At 41.4% G+C, this 22967-nt stretch overlaps 6 protein-coding genes across 7 annotated transcripts; 3 read left to right on the forward strand and 3 right to left on the reverse strand.

The window, feature by feature from the left end:
- Positions 1–450: 450 nt before the first annotated feature.
- LOC119551386 (glycine-rich cell wall structural protein) lies at positions 451–7590 on the forward strand. Of its 2 annotated transcripts, none has more exons than XM_037860709.1 (17): positions 451–748; positions 3346–4051; positions 4334–4453; positions 4603–4641; positions 4819–4851; positions 4914–4979; positions 5053–5169; positions 5233–5304; positions 5567–5599; positions 5658–5714; positions 5806–5895; positions 6166–6369; positions 6429–6461; positions 6518–6583; positions 6642–6704; positions 6815–6859; positions 7192–7590. In XM_037860709.1, exons 1-17 carry the CDS (start codon positions 734–736, stop codon positions 7401–7403), a joined length of 1971 nt encoding a protein of 656 aa, XP_037716637.1. In that variant the 5' UTR covers positions 451–733; the 3' UTR covers positions 7404–7590. The 2 variants fall into 2 exon arrangements, with proteins under 2 accessions (XP_037716637.1, XP_037716636.1); XM_037860708.1 differs by having other exon boundaries at positions 454–748; positions 5797–5895.
- A 297-nt stretch (positions 7591–7887) lies between these two features.
- On the reverse strand, positions 7888–9942 carry LOC119550082 (mediator of RNA polymerase II transcription subunit 15). The gene is made up of 2 exons (XM_037858553.1): positions 9321–9942; positions 7888–8617 (listed from the first exon to the last, which is right to left on the reverse strand). Exons 1-2 carry the CDS (start codon positions 9768–9770, stop codon positions 7961–7963), a joined length of 1107 nt encoding a protein of 368 aa, XP_037714481.1. The 5' UTR covers positions 9771–9942; the 3' UTR covers positions 7888–7960.
- Positions 9943–13558: 3616 nt separating this feature from the next.
- LOC119551285 (endocuticle structural glycoprotein SgAbd-9) lies at positions 13559–13983 on the forward strand. The gene is made up of 2 exons (XM_037860551.1): positions 13559–13570; positions 13648–13983. The coding sequence occupies exons 1-2, from the start codon at positions 13559–13561 to the stop codon at positions 13981–13983; spliced, it is 348 nt and encodes a 115-aa protein (XP_037716479.1).
- Positions 13984–14997: 1014 nt separating this feature from the next.
- LOC119551283 (larval cuticle protein 1) lies at positions 14998–16158 on the forward strand. The gene is made up of 2 exons (XM_037860549.1): positions 14998–15331; positions 15671–16158. The coding sequence occupies exons 1-2, from the start codon at positions 15224–15226 to the stop codon at positions 16046–16048; spliced, it is 486 nt and encodes a 161-aa protein (XP_037716477.1). The 5' UTR covers positions 14998–15223; the 3' UTR covers positions 16049–16158.
- Positions 16159–16605: 447 nt separating this feature from the next.
- On the reverse strand, positions 16606–20411 carry LOC119551280 (mitochondrial sodium/calcium exchanger protein). The gene is made up of 7 exons (XM_037860546.1): positions 20120–20411; positions 19664–20067; positions 19255–19605; positions 19083–19201; positions 17056–17290; positions 16933–17000; positions 16606–16876 (listed from the first exon to the last, which is right to left on the reverse strand). The coding sequence occupies exons 1-7, from the start codon at positions 20347–20349 to the stop codon at positions 16682–16684; spliced, it is 1602 nt and encodes a 533-aa protein (XP_037716474.1). The 5' UTR covers positions 20350–20411; the 3' UTR covers positions 16606–16681.
- A 749-nt stretch (positions 20412–21160) lies between these two features.
- On the reverse strand, positions 21161–21963 carry LOC119551282 (endocuticle structural glycoprotein SgAbd-2). The gene has a single exon (XM_037860548.1). It carries the CDS (start codon positions 21905–21907, stop codon positions 21257–21259), a length of 651 nt encoding a protein of 216 aa, XP_037716476.1. The 5' UTR covers positions 21908–21963; the 3' UTR covers positions 21161–21256.
- Positions 21964–22967: the final 1004 nt, after the last annotated feature.

A 22967-nucleotide genomic window follows, 5' to 3' on the forward strand; every position in this document is an offset into this window, starting at 1 on the left:
TCCCAAACGTGCAATTCAATGGAGATGAAGCTGAATGATGATGATGCGCTCGAGCGTTGAGAGACTCGATTGGAATCCAATTTACGAGCACCACCGCTTGCTAATTTTTACCCACTAACCGAGGAGAGATGTGGCTGAGAGCGTTTGTTTAACAAGACAGGGTACATTGAGTAAACGAGATGCCGCCGTTGAGACAATAGTCGAACCCATGCACCTCGGATGGGCCACCTCCGCCTCCACCTCCGCCCCCACAGCCGCCTCCCCTTTTCGTGCAATTGTTTTTTCCTCAGCTGGGGGAACACAGCCAGCACCACCACAGCTGCACACGATTGCAATAAATGCCATAAAGTATCAAAATCTCAGCACTCGCTCAGCTCCAAGCTCCAAGCTGCGAGCTGCAAGCTCCGGCTTCAGATTCAGTCTCAGATTCAGCTGCATTTTCGTTCATTCCATTCCATTTGATTGCATTTGGCGCCAAACCAAGTATAAAAGCCGGAGAACCTGGGCTGCGATCGGCACACAAGTACCGTGACATTCGAGGAGCCACAACACGCGGTGGCAGCAGTGGCAACAGTCGACTCAGTGGACTCAGTTCAGCAAAAGGACTCGCGTGGATTACCCTAGTTTTGTGGATAATTTGCTTTGGAGAGGGCTTTGTGGCCAAGGGTTTCTGGGTGCATCAAGGATTCATCTCTTTCCTCGACTGGGATTATACAATCAAAAGTTGCAAGTAATGGCTCTTAAATGGGTAAGTTCAGTGAAGAATAAAAACTGTCTCTTATTGTTCATGGAAAAAAAGGTTCCAAAAAACCTAAAAAAAAATTAGTATAGATTGTTAAACCAGTGCTTGATTAGCAGCATAGTCCTTTAGACTATTTTATGTTCTAAAATTAAGGAAAAAATATTTTAATTCCTTTTTTTTTTTTGAACTGAACATATTAATTATTATTAAATTGGTTTCATCATTTAAATTTAAAAAAAAAAAACATTTCGAAAAATGTGTAAATAATTGGTGATTAGCTAGTTCTGAGGATACTGAAAAACGAAGTCTACAATTATTTCAATTAATTTAGTCATATCACAATTGTTCTGCCTCTTGAAATTAAAAAATGTTGTAAAACAGATAACAACATCATTTAAAATTCAATGGTCGTACAACTTTGGGACATTTTTAGTTTTAAACCTACATTTAGAACATTTATTTTACATTTACATTTACATTTATTTTGACTTTAGTTTAAATATTTTAAAAGAGAAGAAACAAGTACAAAAACCAATCCAAAAAACTATGAATATCCCAATTATTCTCTTATTGGTTCAGCCTCTTTAAAACCTTTGGGGAAATCAGGATTAAACTAGCAAAGAGCTTTCAAAGTTTTTTTAAAATGTATTTAAATGAAAAGGATTAGGTTTAAAAGGGAACTAGCAGCAATTGAAAAGCGTAGTTCCCAATCTCCACTTGGAATCTCTAAAAATTCCACAAAAAAGAACAAGCCTAAACAATGGAACTCAGGAATGCCCCATCTCCGGCTGCTAAATTAGCAAAGGATTTCCCCATCGCACTTAGCATATCCGATTGTCTTGGTAAGACCAAGTGATCCCCGGCAAACGCATAAATTAACAGCCCATTTGCAATCGGAGATGGCGGATGGCACGCAAAGTTGCCCAAGATGGATCGGTCGTGGCCGACCCAGCCCGCCCCCAAAGCAGATCATCGAAATGGAAGCAGTGGCGACCCAATTGGCAGCCCATTTGCAATTACAGCAATTATATTTGCGGTTGCGAAACGCTTGTCGAAGATGTCTAGCTGCTAGGTGGTCACGAACTGCAAAAGACTCTCACAGACTTCTGGGCCCCAATATAGAGATTCCGGCCCAAGGGGCAGGCGTTGCTCTGTTGGTTGCATGTGCCACACAGATGATGCCGCTAGATGAGTCAGTGTGGCAAATGTCAGAATTTCCACATTGCCACATTATTTCATTATTCAGCTGCAGCGCGACAAGTGAGCTCATGCCAATCGATGGAGCTGTTATGTTTATGTGGCCCAATGGAATCCGTAAACGGTTTAAACTTCAACTTGACACTCGCTGGTCGACGGAGGAGCTGCGCCGCTTACTTAACCTTCCCAGCCAGCAATTCTCAGTGGATCGTCGCTGCTGTTCACACGCTGCTGCATCTTCGGACGTCTTCTGTCTAACAAGAAGTCCATAAATACCAGAGTTCGCTTCAGGCTGCGACAACTCCGCTGATGATCCGCTCGATTGTGGGTAATAGTCCCCGCCGCATTTGCAGCCTTAATGGGCGACGATCGGATGCAACAATGGAAAACGTGAGCGGATCGGATCGGATGGGATCGGGTGGCGACGCTCTGTCAATGGGCGAATGTTCCATTGATGAAATGGCCGACATTTGGCCACACTCTTGACCCCGATTGAGGTCCCGAGCGGGGTCAGGTTGCAATGCTGGACAAGATTAGGTGTGGGGAAAGATATGGGTTTGCCCAACTCAGGGTTAAATTTAGTAAATGAGGCCTAACTTTCAAGTTTTAAAATGCTTTTTTATTTTAAAACATTTTTTTTTAGTACCATCATATCTGTTAAATACTTTAAAAGGGATATATCTGTGTTGAGTTAACATGCAATCACCCTATCTTTTTAATCACAAAGTTGGAAGCTATATAACGCTTAAAAACCTTAAGTGATGATCTATCATATCCAATATTTGTTAGGTATGCCGATACTTGAACTTAAAATGGGTATAATATATCCAGACAGATATATATAATTAAAGTTAGTATTATCTAATGATATCATATAGTAAAAAGTACGAAGGTTGTTTTACGGAGCTATTGCAGGAAAAGATCTTAAGCTCTTATAAGATATCCAGACAGCAATATACTTTAAGCCCCTTCTATACCAATCATAAGGTAAACAACGAATTAATATTCGGATTTTTATCAAATAAGCCTTTAATAATACGTAGGTCTTTAAACAGTGTTTGCTAATTAGAATTTTATAGAATTTATAATAGAGGCAATTAAAAAGGTAGTTAAATAGACCTGTTTATTTCAGCATTATAAAGTGCTAGCACACTTAATAATCTCTTAAGATTTATGGTAAAGCTACTTATTGATTGCATGCAGATGTAATAGCCAAATTTGTAAACAATTAGCCAATATTTATTTTGCAATCACATAAGTCAACCTATCGAAAAGTGTTGCTCCAGGCCAAATTCAAAGCGTGCAACTCGATGGCAAAGGCTGTATTCGCATGAACTTTCCACTTACCTTGCATAAATTTGTGATGCCACCAAGCCAATCCCACCTGATTTTTGCATCTTTTTCAGGCTCTGTTGATCACGACGTTGGCGGTGGCCCAAACAGCCAAGCTGGATAACAAATACCTGCCCCCACCGGCAAGTGCGGCCAGTGCAGGCGGCAGTCCGGGAGCAGGGCTCCAGGGACCAGGAGGTGGCTTCGGCGGAGGTGGCGGTGGATCCGGTGGTGGTTTTGGCGGAGGCGGAGGACCAGGTGGTGGCGGCTTTGGAGGAGGTGGAGGAGCAGGTGGTGGTGGCTTCGGGGGAGGTAACAACGGCCTGGGCGGCTTCGCAAACGGAAGACCCATCGCTCCTGGCGGAGGTGGTCCACCCGCTCCACGTCCCAGTTCACCAGGTGGTGGTGGTGGTGGTGGTGCTCCTCCAGCCTCTGGACCACCGATCCCCATCCTCTCATTTGTTAATGAGAACGATGGCGATGGCAACTACCGCTTCAGCTACGAGACCGGAAATGGCATCAAGGCCCAGGAGGAGGGCACCGTGAAGAACAAGGGTTCCCCGAATGAGATCCCCTCCGTGATGGGATCCTACTCCTACACGAATCCCGAGGGCGAGCTCGTCGAGATCATGTACACGGCGGACGAGAATGGCTTTGTGCCCTCGGGCAACGCCCTGCCCACTCCACCACCCATCCCGGAAGCGATTGCCAAGTCTCTGGCTGCCCAGGGCATCTCCGTGCTGCCGGGTGGTGGATTTAGTGGAGGATCTGGAGGACAGGGTGAGTAATAGTAAATACCTATGTGATGAAAAATCAGTTAACATTTTACTCAATGACTCAAACAATAATAACAATGAACGAAAAAAGTACTACTCATAAAATAATGAGTATTAGTTGGGCGTTATATTCCTACAAAAGTATTTTTAGTGATCATCCATAGCTCACAATGAAAATAATAGATTTTTTATTAATCAAGTAAAACCTATGAAATAATCATTTATAGGAAGAAGTTATAAGAAGTATGAACCCGATCTAAAGCTCTTGTACATTTTTGGTTTACAGGTGCTGGTGTCGGTGGAGGCGGTGGTTCAGGCTATGGTGGCGGTTCAGGATTTGGAGGCGGTGGTGCTGGCGGCGGAGGAGCAGGTGGAGGAGCAGGCGCCGGCGGCGGATATGGATCAGGTAAAAATCATTGCAAATATGTTTAAATCCAAAGTTATACAGAAATTCTTTCCATACAAATTCGGTTGGACTAAACCCCATTCGCAAAAGATTTTTTTTCCTCTATCTACATAAAGTACTAGAGATTTTTAAAATATTGTTTTTCTTAGGAGGCGGCGGCGGTCGTGGTGGAGCACCAGGTGGTCCAGGTGAGTTGATATATTTTTTTAATTTGTATATTCACATGTATCACACGGTCTCAACATCTTCAAGTATTGCTTATACCTTAAATGCGATATCATCAGTCAAAAGTTTTACAATATAATTATTCTTTAGAGATAGCATTAGACAAGATTTGACGAAAATAACAATTTATTTGTTTGCAGGTGCGCCAGGTGGAGGTGGTTTTGGCGGCCAAGGTAAGTAATATTAACTAGTTTCAAATTTCTTACTTTGTATTAAAAACACACTTACTTTTTAGGAGGTGGTGGCGGCTATGGAGGAGCAGGTGGCGGTGCAGGTCGAGGCGGTTCTCCAGGAGGTCCCGGTAAGTACATGGGTTTCTTTAAAATATACAATGGTAATATTTAATTTATATTTTAATGGCTCTTAATTTTCAGGAGCTCCCGGTGGAGGAGGATTTGGTGGAGCCGGAGGAGCTGGCGGCGGATATGGAGGTGGAGCCGGAGGTGGAGCCGGAGGCGGCCGAGGTGGCGGTGGAGCACCAGGAGCTCCCGGTAAGTTGAATACCTACCTTATTAGTTTGACAATATCATGAACAATTCATTTGTAATTTTCAGGCGGAGGAGGATTTGGTGGAGCCGGAGGAGCTGGCGGCGGTTACGGAGGCGGTGGTGCTCCAGGTGCTCCCGGTAAGTATTCAAAAACACATTTTATTGTTAAATATTACGGCATGTCATAAGTAGACGGCGAATTTAATGTGAGGTCTTTGCGAAAACATTCAATTTTTAATGATCTTAAATTGAACCATTATAAAATCATTGTTTTTATATGGAACGTATTAAACAAATAAAGAATGCTAAATCTAATCTTTGGATTGTTGAACATTTTAAAATTATTTCTAGTCGTTATAATTTTTAAAGAGTGAAGTTTAACCAATTCTGTTGATTTCAGGATCCCCAGGAGGAGGAGGTTTCGGAGGTCAAGGTTAGTAATAATGAAATTTCCTATCTTCGGTAAAAAATGTGTAAAATACATTTTGTAGGCGGTGGTGGCGGATTCGGAGGAGGTGCCGGACGCGGTGGTGCTCCAGGTGCTCCAGGTGAGTAACTTATTAAGTTTCCTTCAGTTTTTTGCTGATTAAAATTTTAAAATTTGTATTTCTAATGGTTTTTAATTTTTAGGCGCTCCAGGTGGAGGAGGATTTGGTGGAGCCGGAGGAGCTGGCGGTGGATACGGAGGCGGCGGCGGTCGCGGAGGCGGTGGTGCCCCAGGAGCTCCCGGTGAGTTGATTCATTTATTTCCTTAATATAATTGGCATAGGTATAGACCAAAAATATCGAAAAATAATATTAACAAAAAATGTTTATGCATACAAATTCAAAATTAAATCACTTTATGATTCCTTATCAATAAACTTCTTTGAAGACTTTTAAGAATGCCAAGTTAAAGGTACCAAATTTCTAGTATATGTTTTGTTATTTTAAAATTTAAAAATGCTTATTATCTTCCCATATCACGACAATTTACTTATTTCTTTCTTAATTGTTTAGGATCACCTGGCGCAGGAGGATTTGGTGGTCAAGGAGGAGCTGGCGGCGGATATGGAGCTGGTGGCGGCGGAGGCCGCGGCGGTGGTGGAGCACCAGGTGCCCCAGGAGCTCCAGGATCTCCAGGAGGAGGAGGTTTCGGAGGACAAGGAGGTGGTGGCGGATACGGTGGAGGCGCCGGACGTGGTGGTGCTCCAGGAGCTCCCGGTAAGTAAATTATATGATATGTTATTTTATTTTCTTAACAAACCTTTTCTAATTGACAGGCTCTCCAGGTGGCGGAGGATTCGGAGGTCAAGGTTAGTAATATCTCAATTAGTTACCCTTCAGATTTAAAAATATATATATTTTTTAGGTGGTGGTGGAGGATTTGGAGGAGGAGCTGGACGCGGTGGTGGTGGTGGAGCCCCAGGAGGTCCTGGTGAGTAACTAACTCTCACTTCTAAATTTTCAAAAAATAACCCGTTTCTTTTTGAAAGGCTCTCCAGGTGGAGGTGGATTTGGAGGAGCCGGCGGTCGCGGTGGTGCTGGAGGAGCACCTGGTGAGTTTATGATTGGTTTTTATGGACTTTCATTTGATTTTGACAAGGCCAACTAGTTATAGATTTTTAATATCTGTTATTGACAATTTTTAATGACTTCCTTTCTGCAGGATCTCCAGGCGGACCTAGCTATGGCGGTGGTGCTGGTGGACCAGGTAATATATATATCCATAAATAAATTTGGAATAATTTTCATGGGAAACTAAGTGAAGAACTGAAGATTGTAGATGTAGATGTAGTTGAATAGTGTATACCTAGACGTCATAAGAAAAGAGTTATTCCCACGCATTTCAAGTTAGTTTAACATTATTTTTGCGCAGTTTGCAGTTTACAGTTTTACCCACGATCTACTAACGATATTTTTTAAATTATATATTCTGACTTAAAAGCGAATCTGGTGCATTTACAAGGTCTTTCTAGCAATTAGACGAATAAGAGCCTATATTATAAAGGGTCAATCTGATCACGATCTTTCCTATAATTGCAGGAGGCGGCGGTGGACGTCCAGGAGCTCCAGGATTGCCCGGTGGCAACCAGTACGTTCCGCCCCCAGCCGGTGGCGGTGCACCTGGCTCGCCCGGAAGACCAGGATCAGGACCTCCAGGCACAGGATCGCAATACATTCCACCTCCCCCGGGAGCGCCTGGTGGAGGTCGTGGAAATGGAGAGTTTAATCCTCAGACAGGCTATAGTTATTAAAACAAGAAGTCCCAAAACGCCTATCAAATCTCTCAACTCGAAGAAATGTCATAACAATGCTGGCTGCCCTAAATGTTCTTTCACTCAAATGGTTAATTTATTTATGTAAGCTTCCCTTTTCTCCCTTTTCTTTTGTGACAATGTGTGTGTGCCACTATCGAAATAAATGAATCTTGAATACTTGAAACCACGATTTTATAATGATACTCTGGGATACCCAATTAAAAGAAGCAGTTTGACTTTTTAGATGCATGCATTTTATACTTTTGCGACTACATATTTGGACTAACTAATCGTTTCAATTACAATAACTCGTTATATTATCTTTGGGGACTTCTTGAGGCGTTTGCCATAGGGATCCACTAGATTGTTGGGTCTGCCCTTGAGTTGTTGGGTGATTCGGGCCTGTTGTTGCTGAATCTTGAATACTCAAAACTACGTTTTATAATGATAAACTGGAATTTCCCATTAAAACAGCAGTTTGACTTTTCAGATGCATGTATTTCATGCTTTGAGTTGCGACTAACTAATCGTTTCAATTATAATAATATGTTATATTATTTCTTTGGGGACTTCTTGAAGCGTCTGCCATACTGGTTATAGCCATAGGGATCCACTAGATTGTTGGGTCTGCCCCTCAGTTGCTGGGTGATCAGGGCCTGTTGCTGCTGTTCATTTTGTTGCTCCTTCTGCTGTTGCTGCTGCTGCTGTTGTTGCTGATTGAGATTCTGTTGCTGGTTGAGATTCTGTTGCTGTTGTGCCTGTTGGGCCGTGAGATTGCTGCCAAAGGATTGCTGGCCAAATTGTCCGGCATACTGGCCGGGTAAATTACCAGAATGCAGCTGATTAAACGGCTGATCTGGCTGATATTGCCCGGAGTTTGGTTGCTGTTGCTGCTGGAAGTTGCGTTGCTGTTGCAACTGTTGTTGCTGCTGCTGTTGTTGCTGCTGCAGCGGGGTCAAAGGTTGTTGCCCCGGAAGTTGAGGTCGGAAGGGGGCATTGGGCAGTGGTGGCGGCAGCTGGCGGAAGGGCGTCTGGTAGGGATTCAAATTGGGATTGAGCAGGCCCTGTTGATAGGGTTGGGCACCCGAGAAGTATTGCGGGGAGGCTGGAATTCCCGTGCCCTCCGCCCGGAATCCGTTCTCGTCGGCGATGTAACGTACTGTTATGGGAGTGCCCTCCGGTGAGGTGTACGAGTAGGAGCCTTGGATTACCTGTTTATAAGAGAGATTAGTTAATAAAAATTTATAAAAAGCGGCACCCAAGAGTATGTTATAAGTTCTTCAAAGTTAGCTAGTGATACGGCAAAAAGATTGCTAGGTAATGTTACCATCATTTAATTGATTAGGATCTTATGGACTGAGATATTAACCAACGCGATTTATCAGAATTAAGTAACTGTCATAAAAGAGACAAAATAACTTTTCTAACAAAGTAGTTTCCAAGCCAAAATAAAAATTTGTATAAGCAATAATATTAAATAAGATTTAGTTTTAAAATAAATATTTTGATGTTTACTACAATATGTATCATAGGATCGCTAAGACCTACATACTGTTATATTAAAAGGATACTCTTCAAATTCAGTAATGAGTTAGTAAGCAATTTCTGTGGAATTAGAATTTCTATTCAATGCAGACCATACCTTAAGAGTGGTGCTAAGAATTTTGTAATTCTTATAAAAGGAAGAACCCTTTCAAGCTAAACAAAATCAAAGGTCTAAATATAAATATGAATTTTGTTTTAGTTTTAAACGTAAATGTTTCTTCAATATTTATGATATCATCTTTACTTTATAGCAATGTAAATCATAGGAACATGAACAAAATGATTATTAAGAAGTAAACCCCTAATGGAATAAATGTTTTCTTAATCATTAGCAACGACTTTGGGACGAATGTTTGTGATAAAACCCACCTGTGCCTCGACTCCTTCCCCATATCCCAGGTTTTTAACATAGCCCTGTGCCTGGGCAGTGGTTCCATCGGCCGATGAGTATCCGTAGGAAAAGCTACCATCCAGATTGAGTTCGTTGTTGTAGGCTGTGATGGGCACGTAGTTCTGCTGCTGGTACTGGTTATACCGGGTGTAGGGATTCTGGAGGGCAGCTCCAGTCAGCGGAGGAGCCAGCGGATTCAAGGCATTTCGCTGACCCGGAAATAGTCCTTGACCCTGAACGGGATTGGGCTGGCGGCGCTGGAAGGGATTGGTTGGCTGTTGCAGTGGTTGCAGAGGAGGCACCTGCCCCCGTTGTCCTTGGAAGCCAGCTCCTGGCAACTGGGCCTGGCTAACGGAAATCCAGAGACTGGCCAGCACGCAGGCCACCCAGCGGAGGTGCCGGAATCGAGGGGTTCGGGGCTCCGACATTTAGGCTGTCAGTGGGCGGGTACCGTGGATCATAAATCTCGCGAACGGAGCACAAATTACACGCTCGATAAACCCGACGTCTCCACTTATAGAGCTGGGAACAGTTTTGAAAAGATCCGATCGCGTACCGAGAAAATCCGTTGCTGCCACTGGAAGTCACTGATCGAAAGTCGTGCCACGACTGCAAATGCGGCTCCCACTGCCAGCCGTATTTATGCGGTTCTCGATCGCGGATCGGCGGAACAGGCCCTAAAGCTCAGCGTTATGGTCAGAACAATCGGTGGCTTCCTGTGCTCTGGCTATCAGCTTCTGACTGCATCTCGATGGTAATCTCCCGGGGCGGCCAGTGTAATTTATCTGCGTGTTAACAAGCCGCTGGGGTGGCAGCTTTATTGGTTTTTTATCGGCCATTGACAGAAGGACAAACGAATTTCGTTTGGCTTTGGCTTTGGCTATGGTTTTGACTTGGGCCGATTGATATCTTCATGGTGGGGCCACCTTCCGCGCACTTGTTTATGAGCCAGCCGCAGCCCCATATGCAAATTCTGGGCCTTTTTGCTCTAGCACTTGTCTTCCCATCTGCCTCGAAGGCGTTTGTCTGAGTTATGTGCTGACAGCGGGCAGTGTATGTACATCCATTGCCCCTCGTTTTCCCTTGGTCAAGGTGGAAGTCGGACCTCAACCTGGCCTACAAACATCATTTGTCAAACGGAATGCCAGAGAGATAGATACTGCGTATCCCCAGGATAGCTTGAGAGTTTTTCGGGGCCTGAGGTGTTCCATTGTTCCACGCTCCACTGGGGTTATTCATCAATCTGTGGTACCGCGTCTGGGATTGCTCATGTCTAGGTGTGATGTGATCGCCATCACTCATTTATAACTGCCAAGTATCTGGCAGATACATTTTCGTTCGTCATCTGTATGAGCTGCCATTAAAATTCGAACATGTCTTGTTCCATGTTCAGCTCGAACTTTAATTGCATATGCTAATTCTGAGGAGGTTTTCCATTTCGAAGCAAGGTCAATTTTTGCAATGATCATATAGGTCAACATTTTGATACTTGTTCATGGTAAAGTTACGCAAAATTAACAGACAGAATAATTTTTCTTTTGCTGTCAAAAGAATCAAACCAATCCCCTTTATGTTGCAAAAATAAGCCAAACTAATATTTGAATATTATTATTTCTTATCTGCCTAGTATCATTCTGAATCTGCCTAAAGGCCTACAAAGCTTTTCCATTTAATGCAAATGCAACTCAACCGAAAAGTATTCTACACTACTTTTAGAAAACCAAATAGCTTCCACATTCGGCTTTCATAACTTTTAAGTGCGCTTCACCTAACAAATAAAAAATTTTAAAAATAATATATAGGTAAAATAGTTTGTTTTATACATATTTCAACCTGTAAAAAGTTTTCCAATCAATTAAAGACTTAAAGACTAGACTTTTAAGTCTACAATTTCTTGATGATCCATACTTGGAATCATTGGTATTCATTGTATGCATCCTAAACTTCTTAGCCTTCAGATAAGGATCGAATTGTATATTTGTATCCACTTTACATAATATATGTAAAATGATCTGTGCATAATATTCACATTGTATTCGTAAGTCTGTAGCCCATATTAACAGTACACTTTTCATATGGTGCCTTGCAATGTCGTATAAGGTATAAGCAAAAACCCCATGAGAAATCATTTGTTTACGTTTCCCAAAATCGATTGACCCAATAAGATGCCCAAATGTGAGTGTCAAATATTAGTTATAAATATATTTTGGTCCACATTGGCTAACCGTCGCCTGATTGATTTGGCATTTGAATAATTTCCGAAACCGGAGGATTAAACAGCAATAAAACAAAGCGCCGAAATGCGGGAAATCAAGCGAGGTGGCGATGCGGGGAGCGACATAAAAGTGGCTTGCCAAATTTATGCAGAAATGCGAGACACAACAAGTCACAATACAATGTTGTTGGCCCGATGAGCAAACCACATTAAAGACGGGTCGGACACTCCTCCCACGACTCCATGAGCTGTAGGCTTCGGGCTCTAGCCTCAAATCCACCTAAAAGTCGGACAGCCACGGCGACGGTTATTAATAGACTGTAGCCCGAAAGTTGCACTGCAATCTCGCGATGGTTTAGATGTTTTTTTTCGCAGACTGGGCCTGACATTTTGTAATTGTGAATTCCATTAGTTAGAAATTATGGCCGCCAGCGCGGCTAATTGATTCACTTTGTGGCAGTGCGTAGTGCGACTGCAACTGCATCTTTGGATCGGGGCTTCTCTCTTCGGGTTACACCTGGTGAATCTTAACTAAAGGTTAACGTGTCGCAGCTCTGAATTATGACCTCGTCGGCATTGCGGCTGCTACATTAATGAGTTTCCACTTCTGTGGCAGGCGCGTCAAATGTCGCTCTGCGAAAGCCACACTCGAAGAAACGTGGCAGGATCATCAGCTAATCAAGACATCAGTTCTTTTGAGGTTGTATCTCATTTGCAAACAATTTGTGGAATAGAATAGGAATATGGCAGATCATTAACCAATTTATTGAAAAGAAGAAAGAAGAATGAAGGGTATACTTAATACACAATGTCATTATAACCAAGGCTCATTAAGCTATGTTAGATTTAAGCACATCAGTAGAGTTAGTTATGAAGATTTAACCACATCAATAAAAATAGCAAAAAGTTACTTAGTTCTCTAGGAAATGCATATATAATATTTGATAGTATAAAATCAATAAGGATTTAAATATTTTCATACTAAATCATGAAATTAACATATTATCTATATTTATTTTTATCATTCCATTTTGTTATCAGCGTATTTTAATTATAAATGCTGTTGTGTTTGGGATTATGGAAGACTTCGAAAAGTCTTTTAAATATATTGATTTTATTTCACCAACCTTTTGTCTTTTGTAATGAATATATAATTTTCCTGCTTAGCCTATGTTACGTTTTTGTAAAGTAGAATTTAAAAATTTTTTTAAAGTATAGACAACTTTCCACATATTTCTCGAAGTGCATACTTGTAGTATTACCTGATTCCGCGGGATTTAAACCAACTCACCGACTGGGGAGCCACAAAGAATCAATTTATTAACACGTTGCCCGAGAGCCTGGCCATTTGGCAAGTGGAACTGGAAATTGGAACTGGGCGGGCCAAGGCAAATGCCAAAATGCAACTTCTGCCGCAGTGTTGCTGCCTCTGTTGCTGAGTTGCGAAATTGCTGGAAATTATTATTGAATTCTTTTTGTCTTACCGTTTTCAGTTTGCTATTTGCCATAAATGTTAGCCGCTTCTCAAAGGCCCAGGCCCAGAGGTGCCCACCCACTGTAACAGAGTTCCAGAGCCACAGATCTCTAGGAATTCGCATGGAAGCCAGGTGGAGCAGTCGGCCGTTACCATTTCTGCACCTTTCGCTTGCCACAATTGTGTGCCGCAGTGCCAAATTGTGACAAATTTTATTAGCTGCTGCACCTTGGTAACAGAACCCACGCGACTCACATGTGTTCATGATGCTATCTGCATTGTAAACATGACAGTTTACCGGCTCCACACTTCTAAATGGCCATTTGAAATGCAAATCTGCGGTTCAATGAACTCCAAAACACGACCTGCTACTTTCTACTGACCTCAAAAAAATGAGAAAAGCATCTGGCATTGCATAATGTCTTTGTCTGCTGATCTAAGGTGGAGAAATGTGTTCAGCTGGTCTCTTAACGGATTGCTATAAAATGCGCAGAATCTTTCCAACACGCTTAGTATTAGCATAAATCATGTTCGCATTGGTAAGTAGCGCTTAGCTCATGAATAGCCGAGTGACTCCACTTTATGTTCTTCATTTTTTTTTTTTTGGGACTTCCAGCTATTGATCTTGGCTTGCTGCCAGCAGTGGAGTTGGCCCGCTGAGAGTGCTGCCATTAATGAACCAGTGCCAATCCTCAAATCGGTGGCCAAACAACTCAGCTCGGGCACCTACTTATTTATGTACGAGAGCGCCGATGGAAGTTATCGCGAGGAGCTGGGCCTTGTGGATTCCGATACAATTCCTGCCGATGGCAGTCTGAAGGTTTCCGGTGTTTATGGTTATATCGATGACTGGGGTCAGGAGCTGCAGGTCAGATATAAGGCGAACCAGAATGGCTTCTTGCCACATGTGAGGTACGTTTCCGTGGGGAATGCTATAAACAAATCGCCATAGAGCCATTATCTTTGATGGGCACACATTCTTGAAAATGTTAGCCAGACAATTACCAAAGCAAAAAGCCGATCCAGGCGCGAATAGCCAGCTTTGGGCTACAAGGAGCGGCACACGGTAAAGAAGTTATATAACTATTATTTTACCTATTTAATCGATATACCGTTAAAAAATCTTCAAAGTGGGATCAATGTCTGAGATTCTGAGCTTGGAATACAGTTCCGGTTTTATTTGGAAGTCTTTATCATTATATTATAAATTCATACAAAAAGTCTTTAAAACTAGTTTAAGACACTTATTTTAAAAAATTTCAACTTTTACGATTTTGTTACACTTTTAATAAATATAAAGAGATGTTTGAATTATTTAAAAATATGAGTTTACAAAATACATATTAATGAAGTGCTCTAATTTCTTATGAATGTAAAGCAATTTTTTTCTGTGTCTGGTCCAGCAGCTGTATCTGAAATCGCTTGCTCATCGCTGGGATATTTAATTTGCTGCAGATTCGAAATTAGTTAAGCTGTCAAAGTTATAAATTGTGGCAGCAGCGCCGATTGCCCTTTGCCAAATCCCAGCCAAATGTCGTTCGGTGCAGCGAAATGAATTTGTATTTATCACCCCATGAAATGAGTAGCGAAAAAAACACGATCGTTACTATCTAGCCCCGGAACTGCCGATGATTGAGTTAATAGCGCCGCCATGTAAATGAATTCGCTGATGCACCCCATTGAGATTCTGATTCGAGCCATTTGTCAGCCGAAGATGTTCGATCGATAGTTATAGATAAAGATAGATAGATAGATATATGTACGAATGCCCTGGGCTAGGGGCTACACCCCAGTGCAGATCATAATATAAATTGCATCAAAGCTGACATTTTACACATTTGTGGGATTGGTGTGGATATGGCGGTGCAAAGTGTGAGGTGCGACTGATTAATCGCGACACCTGGCGAGTGGGTGAAGCCGTCCAAGTTATGCAGTTGCAGAGGCCGTTAATGTAGCCGCCGATCGGTGTCATCAATCGCCGGCGTCATCGCCCCGATCTGACTCAGATCGGGCCAATATAGTGACACATATTCAAGGCCCTGCTCTGATAACTGACCCATCGGAAGCCTTGACATTTAAAGCCAGCCGCATTTCGGAGTTTGCGGACGTAGCGTCCACATAAAACGGGATGCAAACATGTTTAGCATGTTTAAGCGAAAGAGCCGAAAGAGCTGGATGTGGTCGAAATACTGATGCAGGAGTGTGTGGCTATAAAAGCCAACTGGCCGATTTCAGTTCAGTTCACACGCGCTTTAACTCTCGCTTTCTACGCTCCAAAAACCGCAAAAATGTGCAAAATCGTAAGTGGACGCAATAAAGGATAGGGGACATCAAAAAAGACTTATGGATAAAGAGAAAACTAAAAGATACAAATGTCCTTGATCATTTATTAACTAAAAGTGGGAAGTGAAGAAAAAATTGATAAGGATTGCATAACTTGAAAATTTGATAAGTAAAAGTGGGAAGTGAAAAATTAAATACATTAGCTTTATATAATATAGGACCATCTTTTTAAGAATTTAGTATCTTATTTATGTGATAATAATTTTTTTTTACAATAATGTGTTACGTGTGATAGGGGTAGTCCCTTCTGCTTTTTAATAATATAATATACGTGCTAATTTCCTAATCCCCCATAGCTTCCTCTTTTCGTCCTGGCTGTTGTGGTCGCCTGTTGTCATGGTCTTCCTGTGGAATCCGAACGCGAGCCAGTGGCAATCCTGAGTTCCGAGATCAACAAGAAAGCTAATGGTGGGTACGATACCCAATACTCAGGTGCAGATGGAACTTCTCGCAAGGAACAGGCTGATTTGGTGGACGAAGGCACCGACGAGGAAGCTCTCGAGGTGAAGGGATCCTACAAGTACATTAACGACCTTGGCGAGGAGGTTGAGGTTTTCTACACGGCGGGAAAGAATGGATTTGTCCCATATGGCACTAGCATCAATCCTGAAATCACAGCTGTTGCCGAGGCGGCCAAGAACCTGCCTAAACAGGTAAAGGTGGAAAAGGCTTAAGAAGTGTTTTCTGGAAGAGATCTCGCAGATGGTAGTTCATAAGATTAATGAAAAAAAGCCAAAGCGTTGTTGCTAGGCAAACCGAAATAAAAGATAATACGAACTGTGAAGAAATGATGTTTCAATCTATCTAATTTGCATGTCTCGCACATTTTTTGTTCACTTATCCAGCGAAAATACACAGGGAAAAATGGGAGTTAAATATTGTTGGCTTACTATACAAATCTAAATACAAAAAAAAATTAAAATATATAATTTTAGTACAAAAATCTTAAAAATTATAATATCTAAAATATATTTTAGTAAATATATTTTTCTGAGCACATGGTACTTGAAAGACCTTGAAAGCAGCCCAAAAACTTGGCACCGTGTCAAAGTGTGCGACGTCATATGATTAAGCACACGTTTAGCCACTTTGCGGTACAGTGGGCCCTGGGGCTACGAATGAGACACCTGCTTCTATACATCATTACACGCTTAAACATCGTCCATTAGCTTTGAGCAAAGACACCTGAAATGAAGACTTAACGAACAGGAAAGCGAATGAAATTGGTCATTTAATGAGGCATAAATCATCTCCGGAATTTGCATATTTGATGGGCTTATAAAGTTTCATTACAGATTCCCCTCAACTCAGACTCCATAGGCGTGGATCACGCCCTTCTCCAGAAGAATAAGAACTCCTATAAAAAAGAAATAGTACGAAACCAGTAGAAAACCACAAGCTCGTCGCAGCTTGAAGTTTGTGGTGAGGGCTGAGAGCATTGAGAAGCCCATTCCAACCTCCAAGAAGATGCACACCGTCTCCCCAAAGCCTCCCTCCGCAGGCTGTTAACAGATCTCATGGAAATACTTTTTAATGTAACATTTTCATCTCTACTTACGTTAATATTACTGGGCGCATTCATGAATGACTGCACTACCAATGGCAGGGCCAGAAACACAAAGGATCCTAAAAAGAAGAATAAAGCTGGATACTTGCTATAATATTAATTATCTTTAAATACCAAAAACTGGTGCTGAGAAGGTGGCCGTCAGGGCCATACGAGGCCATCCCTGATGGGCCAGCGAGAGATTGGTGACCAAATCGTTGCTACTTATGGCCCAGCATACGGCCGTTGCCAGTAAAAAATCCTGGCTCACTTTCATTATGGTTGCCACCGTAAAGAACATGGCATTTACCTCGGAGGTCAGGCAAAAGATCAGAAAGATGGTGGCCAAGAAACCCATACTAGATGTAAACTGTAATAAAAGCCAGGAAAAACTTCATTGGATATAATTTTAGCAAATGAGTTGGTATTGACAGGAGTCACTAATGCATAACATTCATCTTTTTAGGGTTTGTTGTATATAATTAGCTTGTAGGTTTCTAGGATTGTCTGAATCAATTGTAGTACTAATTTTTAGCAATATGCGAATAAAGAATAATTACGAAATAATAAAACAGCTTTTTAGGAAGGTTAGTCGAGTCCAAGCTCGCAAGCTTTTAGAGCTATGTTGGGAAATTATATTGAAAGAAGTATACCTAAATCTTTATAAAGGCTATAAACTGGGAGATTAATCAAACCTACACTCAGGGAAAAACACCGTGCTTAAAATAAGTACGAACAGCCTTGATTTAAAAAAAATTGCATGCTTAACATTTAAGAACGTTCGTGCTCAAAAAATTCTCATATTAAGCACATTTTGGAGTTTTTATGTCTGCCAACTCTAATAATTCCCAACTGTTTATTCTGAAAGTACTCAGTATATAAGGCGCATAAATTAGGTAGTGTTAATGCCCGTGAGCGGCTAGTCGTAAGTAAACTTAAAATATTTATGTTATTTATATACAAGGGTGGTCAAAAGTATTTTCACAAAAAAAAAGTTAAATATACTCATAATTTGAACTTACATCTTGTTAACTTTGGCATCAATAGAAAGGTAATTTAAATGCCGTTTGAATGATACAATACATTTCTTAACCCATTCAGTACTTATTGAAAAGGACGAATTTGTGTGAAAATGTCCTTTTTGAACTTTTTTCCTCGACTTGAAAACTTAAATTTTTTGATGCAAAAAGTTTCTTTAAACAAAAATAATAGTAACTGCAAAAAGAATTTTTCAAAAATCATTTTGCTTATATTTTTTATGATTTTTTAAAGGTGACAATGTCGGAAAAAATTTGTATGAAAAAGAGAAAAATATGGCTAAAATGCATGTTTCTAAGCATTTTCAAAAAATCTTAAAAAATATAAGCAAAATGATTTTTGAAAAATTCTTTTTGCAGTTACTATTATTTTTGTTTGAAGAAACTTTCTGCATCAAAAAATTTAAGTTTTCAAGTCGAGGAAAAAAGTTCAAAAAGGACATTTTCACACAAATTCGTCCTTTTCAATAAGTACTGAATGGGTTAAGAAATGTATTGTATCATTCAAACGGCATTTAAATTAACTTTCCATTGATGCCAAAGTTAACAAGATGTAAGTTCAAATTATGAGTATATTTAACTTTTTTTTTGTGAAAATACTTTTGACCACCCTTGTATATCTCGTTTATTTCGTTTCAGTTTCCAATACTTATTTCTCTTACTAGCATAAAATAAAAACTCATTTTAGTTTCATAATATTTATATATTGATATAAGAATTATTCGTCCTTAAATCATGCCTGCAAATTTCTTACTTTATTATTAAATCGTTCTTGTTTTTAGTCCAAATATGACTTGATTTAAGAATTATTCATTCTTGATTGAAGACCGAAAGGTTCTTAAATATAGTATTTTCGGTCTTGAAAATTCGTGCTCAAAAGTAGTATTTTGTTCTCGCGTTCTGTATTTTCCATGCTTGGCGAAGTTTTGACACCGAAAATACTAGGTTCAAGCACGAAATAATTGATTTTTTTTCTGAGTGTAGGTATTTCAGAGGATCTAATCTGTAAACCACGATTTTGTTTCCGGTTTAAGAAACTCCAACATTATAAATATTTGCTTTTGTAAAAAAAAACCATATATGTCTACGTGCCTAAAATCCACGTTAGAAATACCAAACACTTACTCTGAAAAATTTGGGTGGGGTGTCGGTGCGCGTGAGAAAAAATATCAAGATAGCAATGGGTATCATAATAATGAGGATGAGAATATAGGAGGCAATGCCCGCAACGGTGTATCCCCGAACTGGAAAATAAGATCTTTAGGTTGGTCACCCACGCATTTCAAGATAAACTCACTAATTATGTAGGCTATATAGGTGGGGACAAGAATCACTTGCAGGTTGAAGAGCAGCTTCGACCATCCGTAAAGGGGTTTCTCCATATCAACCACTGGTATGAGAAATCGCAACACCATATCGATGGGTTGCTTGAGAATTAGATAAACCTTCACCAGGACCGTTCCCCGTCGGAAGCGTTCCGTATCGAACTCGGCAACAGTGTTCCAAAATTGTCGGAAAAGATGCTTATTTCGACCACCCTTAACATCTGACCGTTCTATTATTTGGCGCTTCAAGGGCAACTGGGTTTGCGGCTTCAGTTCCTCCAGTTGCAGCGCCTCAGCAACATCCATCTCTCTTTTCTCCAGCTCTGGTGAGGATTTACACAGGTTATAAAAAATTATAATGTCATAGGTAGTGAAACTTACTTCGAATGCGGGCCATCAGCAAATGTTGATCAATGATGGCCACCAAAACGTAGCCCACAAAAATAAATGAACTGGGTAAAGCCAAAACCCAGTTGATGCCGTTGGGACGCTTGTGAATATAGTCCATGTATGCGACATTAAGGAACAGGAAACCAAAGTCACGGATATAATAGTTTGGCTCCATATTAAAGGGTTTGGTCAGGATCACCACTCCGGCGACGAAGATGTGCAGGAACATGGCCTGCGACATGCATATGAGGAAGGTATACTTGCTGCTCTGCATTCTCGAAGCGATTGCCGTGAATAAATCCGGCGATCCATTTGCAATGGCCAGAACCGTAACTCCAGCTGTGCTCTCGTTCATCCGCAGTGAATCCGCTATCACCTTCAGAAGGGGACAGAAACTAGATATTCCAAGTTATTTCGTTGCTTATGAAATATTGATATGGTACTCACTATTTATTTATGGTCATCTGCATCATCCAGAATACATAAATGGCCATCAGAAGCATTCCCAGCACACTCCAGAAGGAATTAAAACCGCTTCGGACGTCCACTTTGCAGAAATGCCAGCCCAGATAGTTGATAAAGTTCATATTAGTCACACAATCTGGGGTGTTTAGCACAAAATGACATCGACGAGTCTCCGGCAAATCGTGGACCTTTCTGCAAGTTACCTCACGCATTTTTAACTCGGTATTTTATTTTCCTAGCAATTACCACTTCGGAGATTGATTGAGAAACCTAGGCTTCCTTATGACTTAATATATCAAATATTTAACGTTCAAAATTCCGTTGACGTGGTATAAAAATGGACTTAAAGCTCGAGATTCAAACATGTCTGTGAACTTTGTAGAAATAATTATAAGTGTCTTAAGATGACTTACTCTATTTTCGTTAAGAAAATACGATCATCTTTATGGTTTTATAAGAATGTGTATATAAAAGTCAGAAAATCATTGCATGACGTTTTAAATACCTCCTTAAGGTCTAAAAAAAACTTGATTACATTTTTGTGAATATCAAAATAACAGTAACGGAAAAATGGTTTTTAATATAAGCCTTTAACGATCTATTTTTAGTGTTTATGCGTAAGTACCTATTATAAAGTCCAGTTAATTCAGATCTATAAAAATGTTTTTTATTTAAACAAAGACTTGCTTAGAAGCAGTGATAAGTTGTTTACGAAATGTGTTTTGCCTTGCCGGATTACTAATCAACAAAATATCTTAATTTTGCTTTGTTTTCATTATGCCTCTCTCGCTTGATTATACCAATCGTTAATCTTTTTCCATATTCTCCAATAAAGTTCTAAGCCATAAGCGTCATGCCCAACAATTTGTGGTCGGTGAGATAATTTCTTGTTGTCAGCATACTGCTTAAATTAGCACTAACCATAGCGAAATTTATGATAAGTATTTATATGCAGCACGGAATCCGCATTTCACATGCAGCTGCTGTCGCTCCATTTCAATTTCAATCAAGAACGATGCGGATTTTAGATAGGGAATCGTTTTATTGCTAGCCAGTTAAATTAGATCGCACTTGGTTTTAAATTAAACAATACTTAAGTAGTCTAGTGTCTAGGAAAGCTTAGGCAGTCTTGGTCTCCACCTTCTTCTCGATCGCAGCCTCGACGGCAGCCTTGATCTCGGCTTCTGGCGCGGCATCGAGGACCACCTGGACGGGCACCACCTGGGATGCGGCGGGCAGAGGCTCGGACTTCTCTACCTTCACCGATTCCTTGGCAACCACAGGCTCCTCCTTCTCGACGGGAGCGACTTCCTTCTCCACAGCAGCCGCCTTCTTTTCCAGTTCCTGGGATCGGGCCCTGCGGAACTGCAGCTCGTCCTCCTTGGAATACTTGGGCAGATCGGCAGCAGCCTTGGCCAATGCGGTGATTTCCTTGGGGATGATAGTGCCAATGGGTACAAATCCGTTCTTGCCGGCGGTGTAGCGAACCTCCACTGTGTCACCATTGGCGTCGATATAGCTGTACATTCCGGAGACCTCCAAAGCCTCGTCCTCGGTGCCGGCATTCTCGATCACACCCTGCTCCTGACGGATGGACTGGTCACCGCCCTCGTAGCTGAAGTGGAAGGATCCATCGGGCTGCTTGTCCGTCTCGAATTTCAGCACGGGAATGATTTCCCGCTTCTCGGTGGTGCTGCTTACGACCTGGCCAATACTGGCGGCCAGAGCTCCACTGGCCAGGGCCAACAAACAGATGGCAATCTTGAACATTTTGGTGGTTAATTAGGAAGTTACGAGAGAAGAGAGTTCTTGGGTGCTTTCTTGGCGGGAACCGACGGACGACTTGGCTTACCACATCCAACATCCACTTTATATACCGGCGTTTAATGTGCGCAGCAGCCACGAATTAGCATCTTTTGAGTCCCATTACGCCATAACCCAAAAAATACAAAAATATACCCAAAACAAAACGGAAAAAACACAAAAGAAATTCTATGGAAGCGAGCAGAATGTGATTTAATAAAACACTCACAGCCAAGAGACAAGATTTGCATATTTCTGATTCAGCGACATGTTAAAACGTAAGACATTGAAGAGAGGTCAAGTGATTAAGCCAATGATGATGATGTCGATGGGGGCACTGTAATAAGATCGACTTTTTGTCGATTCCAGCAATCGCAGACAATCCCGCCCAGACAGGTTGATCATCATTGGATCGAAGAACACGTCATAAACTTGTTTCGCACTCGAACGTTTCGGGTCGATCAATCACTTGAAGTGGCCAAAAAAAAAAACCTGCGCCTCAGTAACTGATTGATTGCCAATGTTTAGGAAACTGCACTCGATTAGCATAGTGTTCCACACGCTCGGCTAGACAAAGGGGCATAAATTAAGATACATTTGATGTGCGCTTAAAACGAGTCCATATATCGGATTCGAATCGCACGCGATCCATCAGGCATCAGTCATCACACGGGAAACTACTTGGCCACCCTGAGTGTGTTGAAAAAAAAAAATGGCATCGACTGGGAGTGAGTAAGCCAATTGCAATGGGCCGCAAATTGTATGTCAAATGTGAAAAATGCACTAAGCCAGGCCAGCCAGGCAAATAACTCTTCCTCTCAGCCAAGCTGCAATTTGAAAAGCAGCGCGAAGGCCAAAGCAAAACGCGGGCAACCGCGAAATTGGCCAAGTAACATGGAAAACGTACGAAAGGGAAAACGTACCAAACGGGTTGCGCGGGGAGTTGGCCGAAAAATCTCGGGCGATGTTCATCATGTTCGTGATCATCTCCGCGGTGGTGGAGTTGGCTGGATTTTGGCAGCAGTTA

This window comes from Drosophila subpulchrella, chromosome 2R (assembly GCF_014743375.2).
Source record: "Drosophila subpulchrella strain 33 F10 #4 breed RU33 chromosome 2R, RU_Dsub_v1.1 Primary Assembly, whole genome shotgun sequence".
NCBI classification, from domain to species: domain Eukaryota; kingdom Metazoa; phylum Arthropoda; class Insecta; order Diptera; family Drosophilidae; genus Drosophila; species Drosophila subpulchrella.

What these genes read in the sequence shown, in the direction of transcription:
- LOC119551386 (XM_037860708.1), top strand. An exon ending in AGGAGGTTTCGGAGGTCAAG is followed by an intron (nt 5,600 to 5,657) that starts GTTAGTAATAAT and finishes TACATTTTGTAG; the next exon opens with GCGGTGGTGGCGGATTCGGA. An exon ending in TGGAGCCCCAGGAGGTCCTG is followed by an intron (nt 6,584 to 6,641) that starts GTGAGTAACTAA and finishes TCTTTTTGAAAG; the next exon opens with GCTCTCCAGGTGGAGGTGGA.
- LOC119550082 (XM_037858553.1), bottom strand. Translation starts at nt 9,770, where the DNA reads ATGTCGGAGCCCCGAACCCCTCGATTCCGGCACCTCCGCTGGGTGGCC. An exon ending in GGGAAGGAGTCGAGGCACAG is followed by an intron (nt 8,618 to 9,320) that starts GTGGGTTTTATC and finishes TCTTATAAACAG; the next exon opens with GTAATCCAAGGCTCCTACTC.
- LOC119551283 (XM_037860549.1), top strand. Translation starts at nt 15,224, where the DNA reads ATGCAGGAGTGTGTGGCTATAAAAGCCAACTGGCCGATTTCAGTTCAG. An exon ending in CCGCAAAAATGTGCAAAATC is followed by an intron (nt 15,332 to 15,670) that starts GTAAGTGGACGC and finishes AATCCCCCATAG; the next exon opens with CTTCCTCTTTTCGTCCTGGC.
- LOC119551280 (XM_037860546.1), bottom strand. Translation starts at nt 20,349, where the DNA reads ATGCGTGAGGTAACTTGCAGAAAGGTCCACGATTTGCCGGAGACTCGT. An exon ending in CAGATGACCATAAATAAATA is followed by an intron (nt 20,068 to 20,119) that starts GTGAGTACCATA and finishes TGGAATATCTAG; the next exon opens with TTTCTGTCCCCTTCTGAAGG. An exon ending in ATGCGCCCAGTAATATTAAC is followed by an intron (nt 16,877 to 16,932) that starts GTAAGTAGAGAT and finishes ATCTGTTAACAG; the next exon opens with CCTGCGGAGGGAGGCTTTGG.
- LOC119551282 (XM_037860548.1), bottom strand. Translation starts at nt 21,907, where the DNA reads ATGTTCAAGATTGCCATCTGTTTGTTGGCCCTGGCCAGTGGAGCTCTG.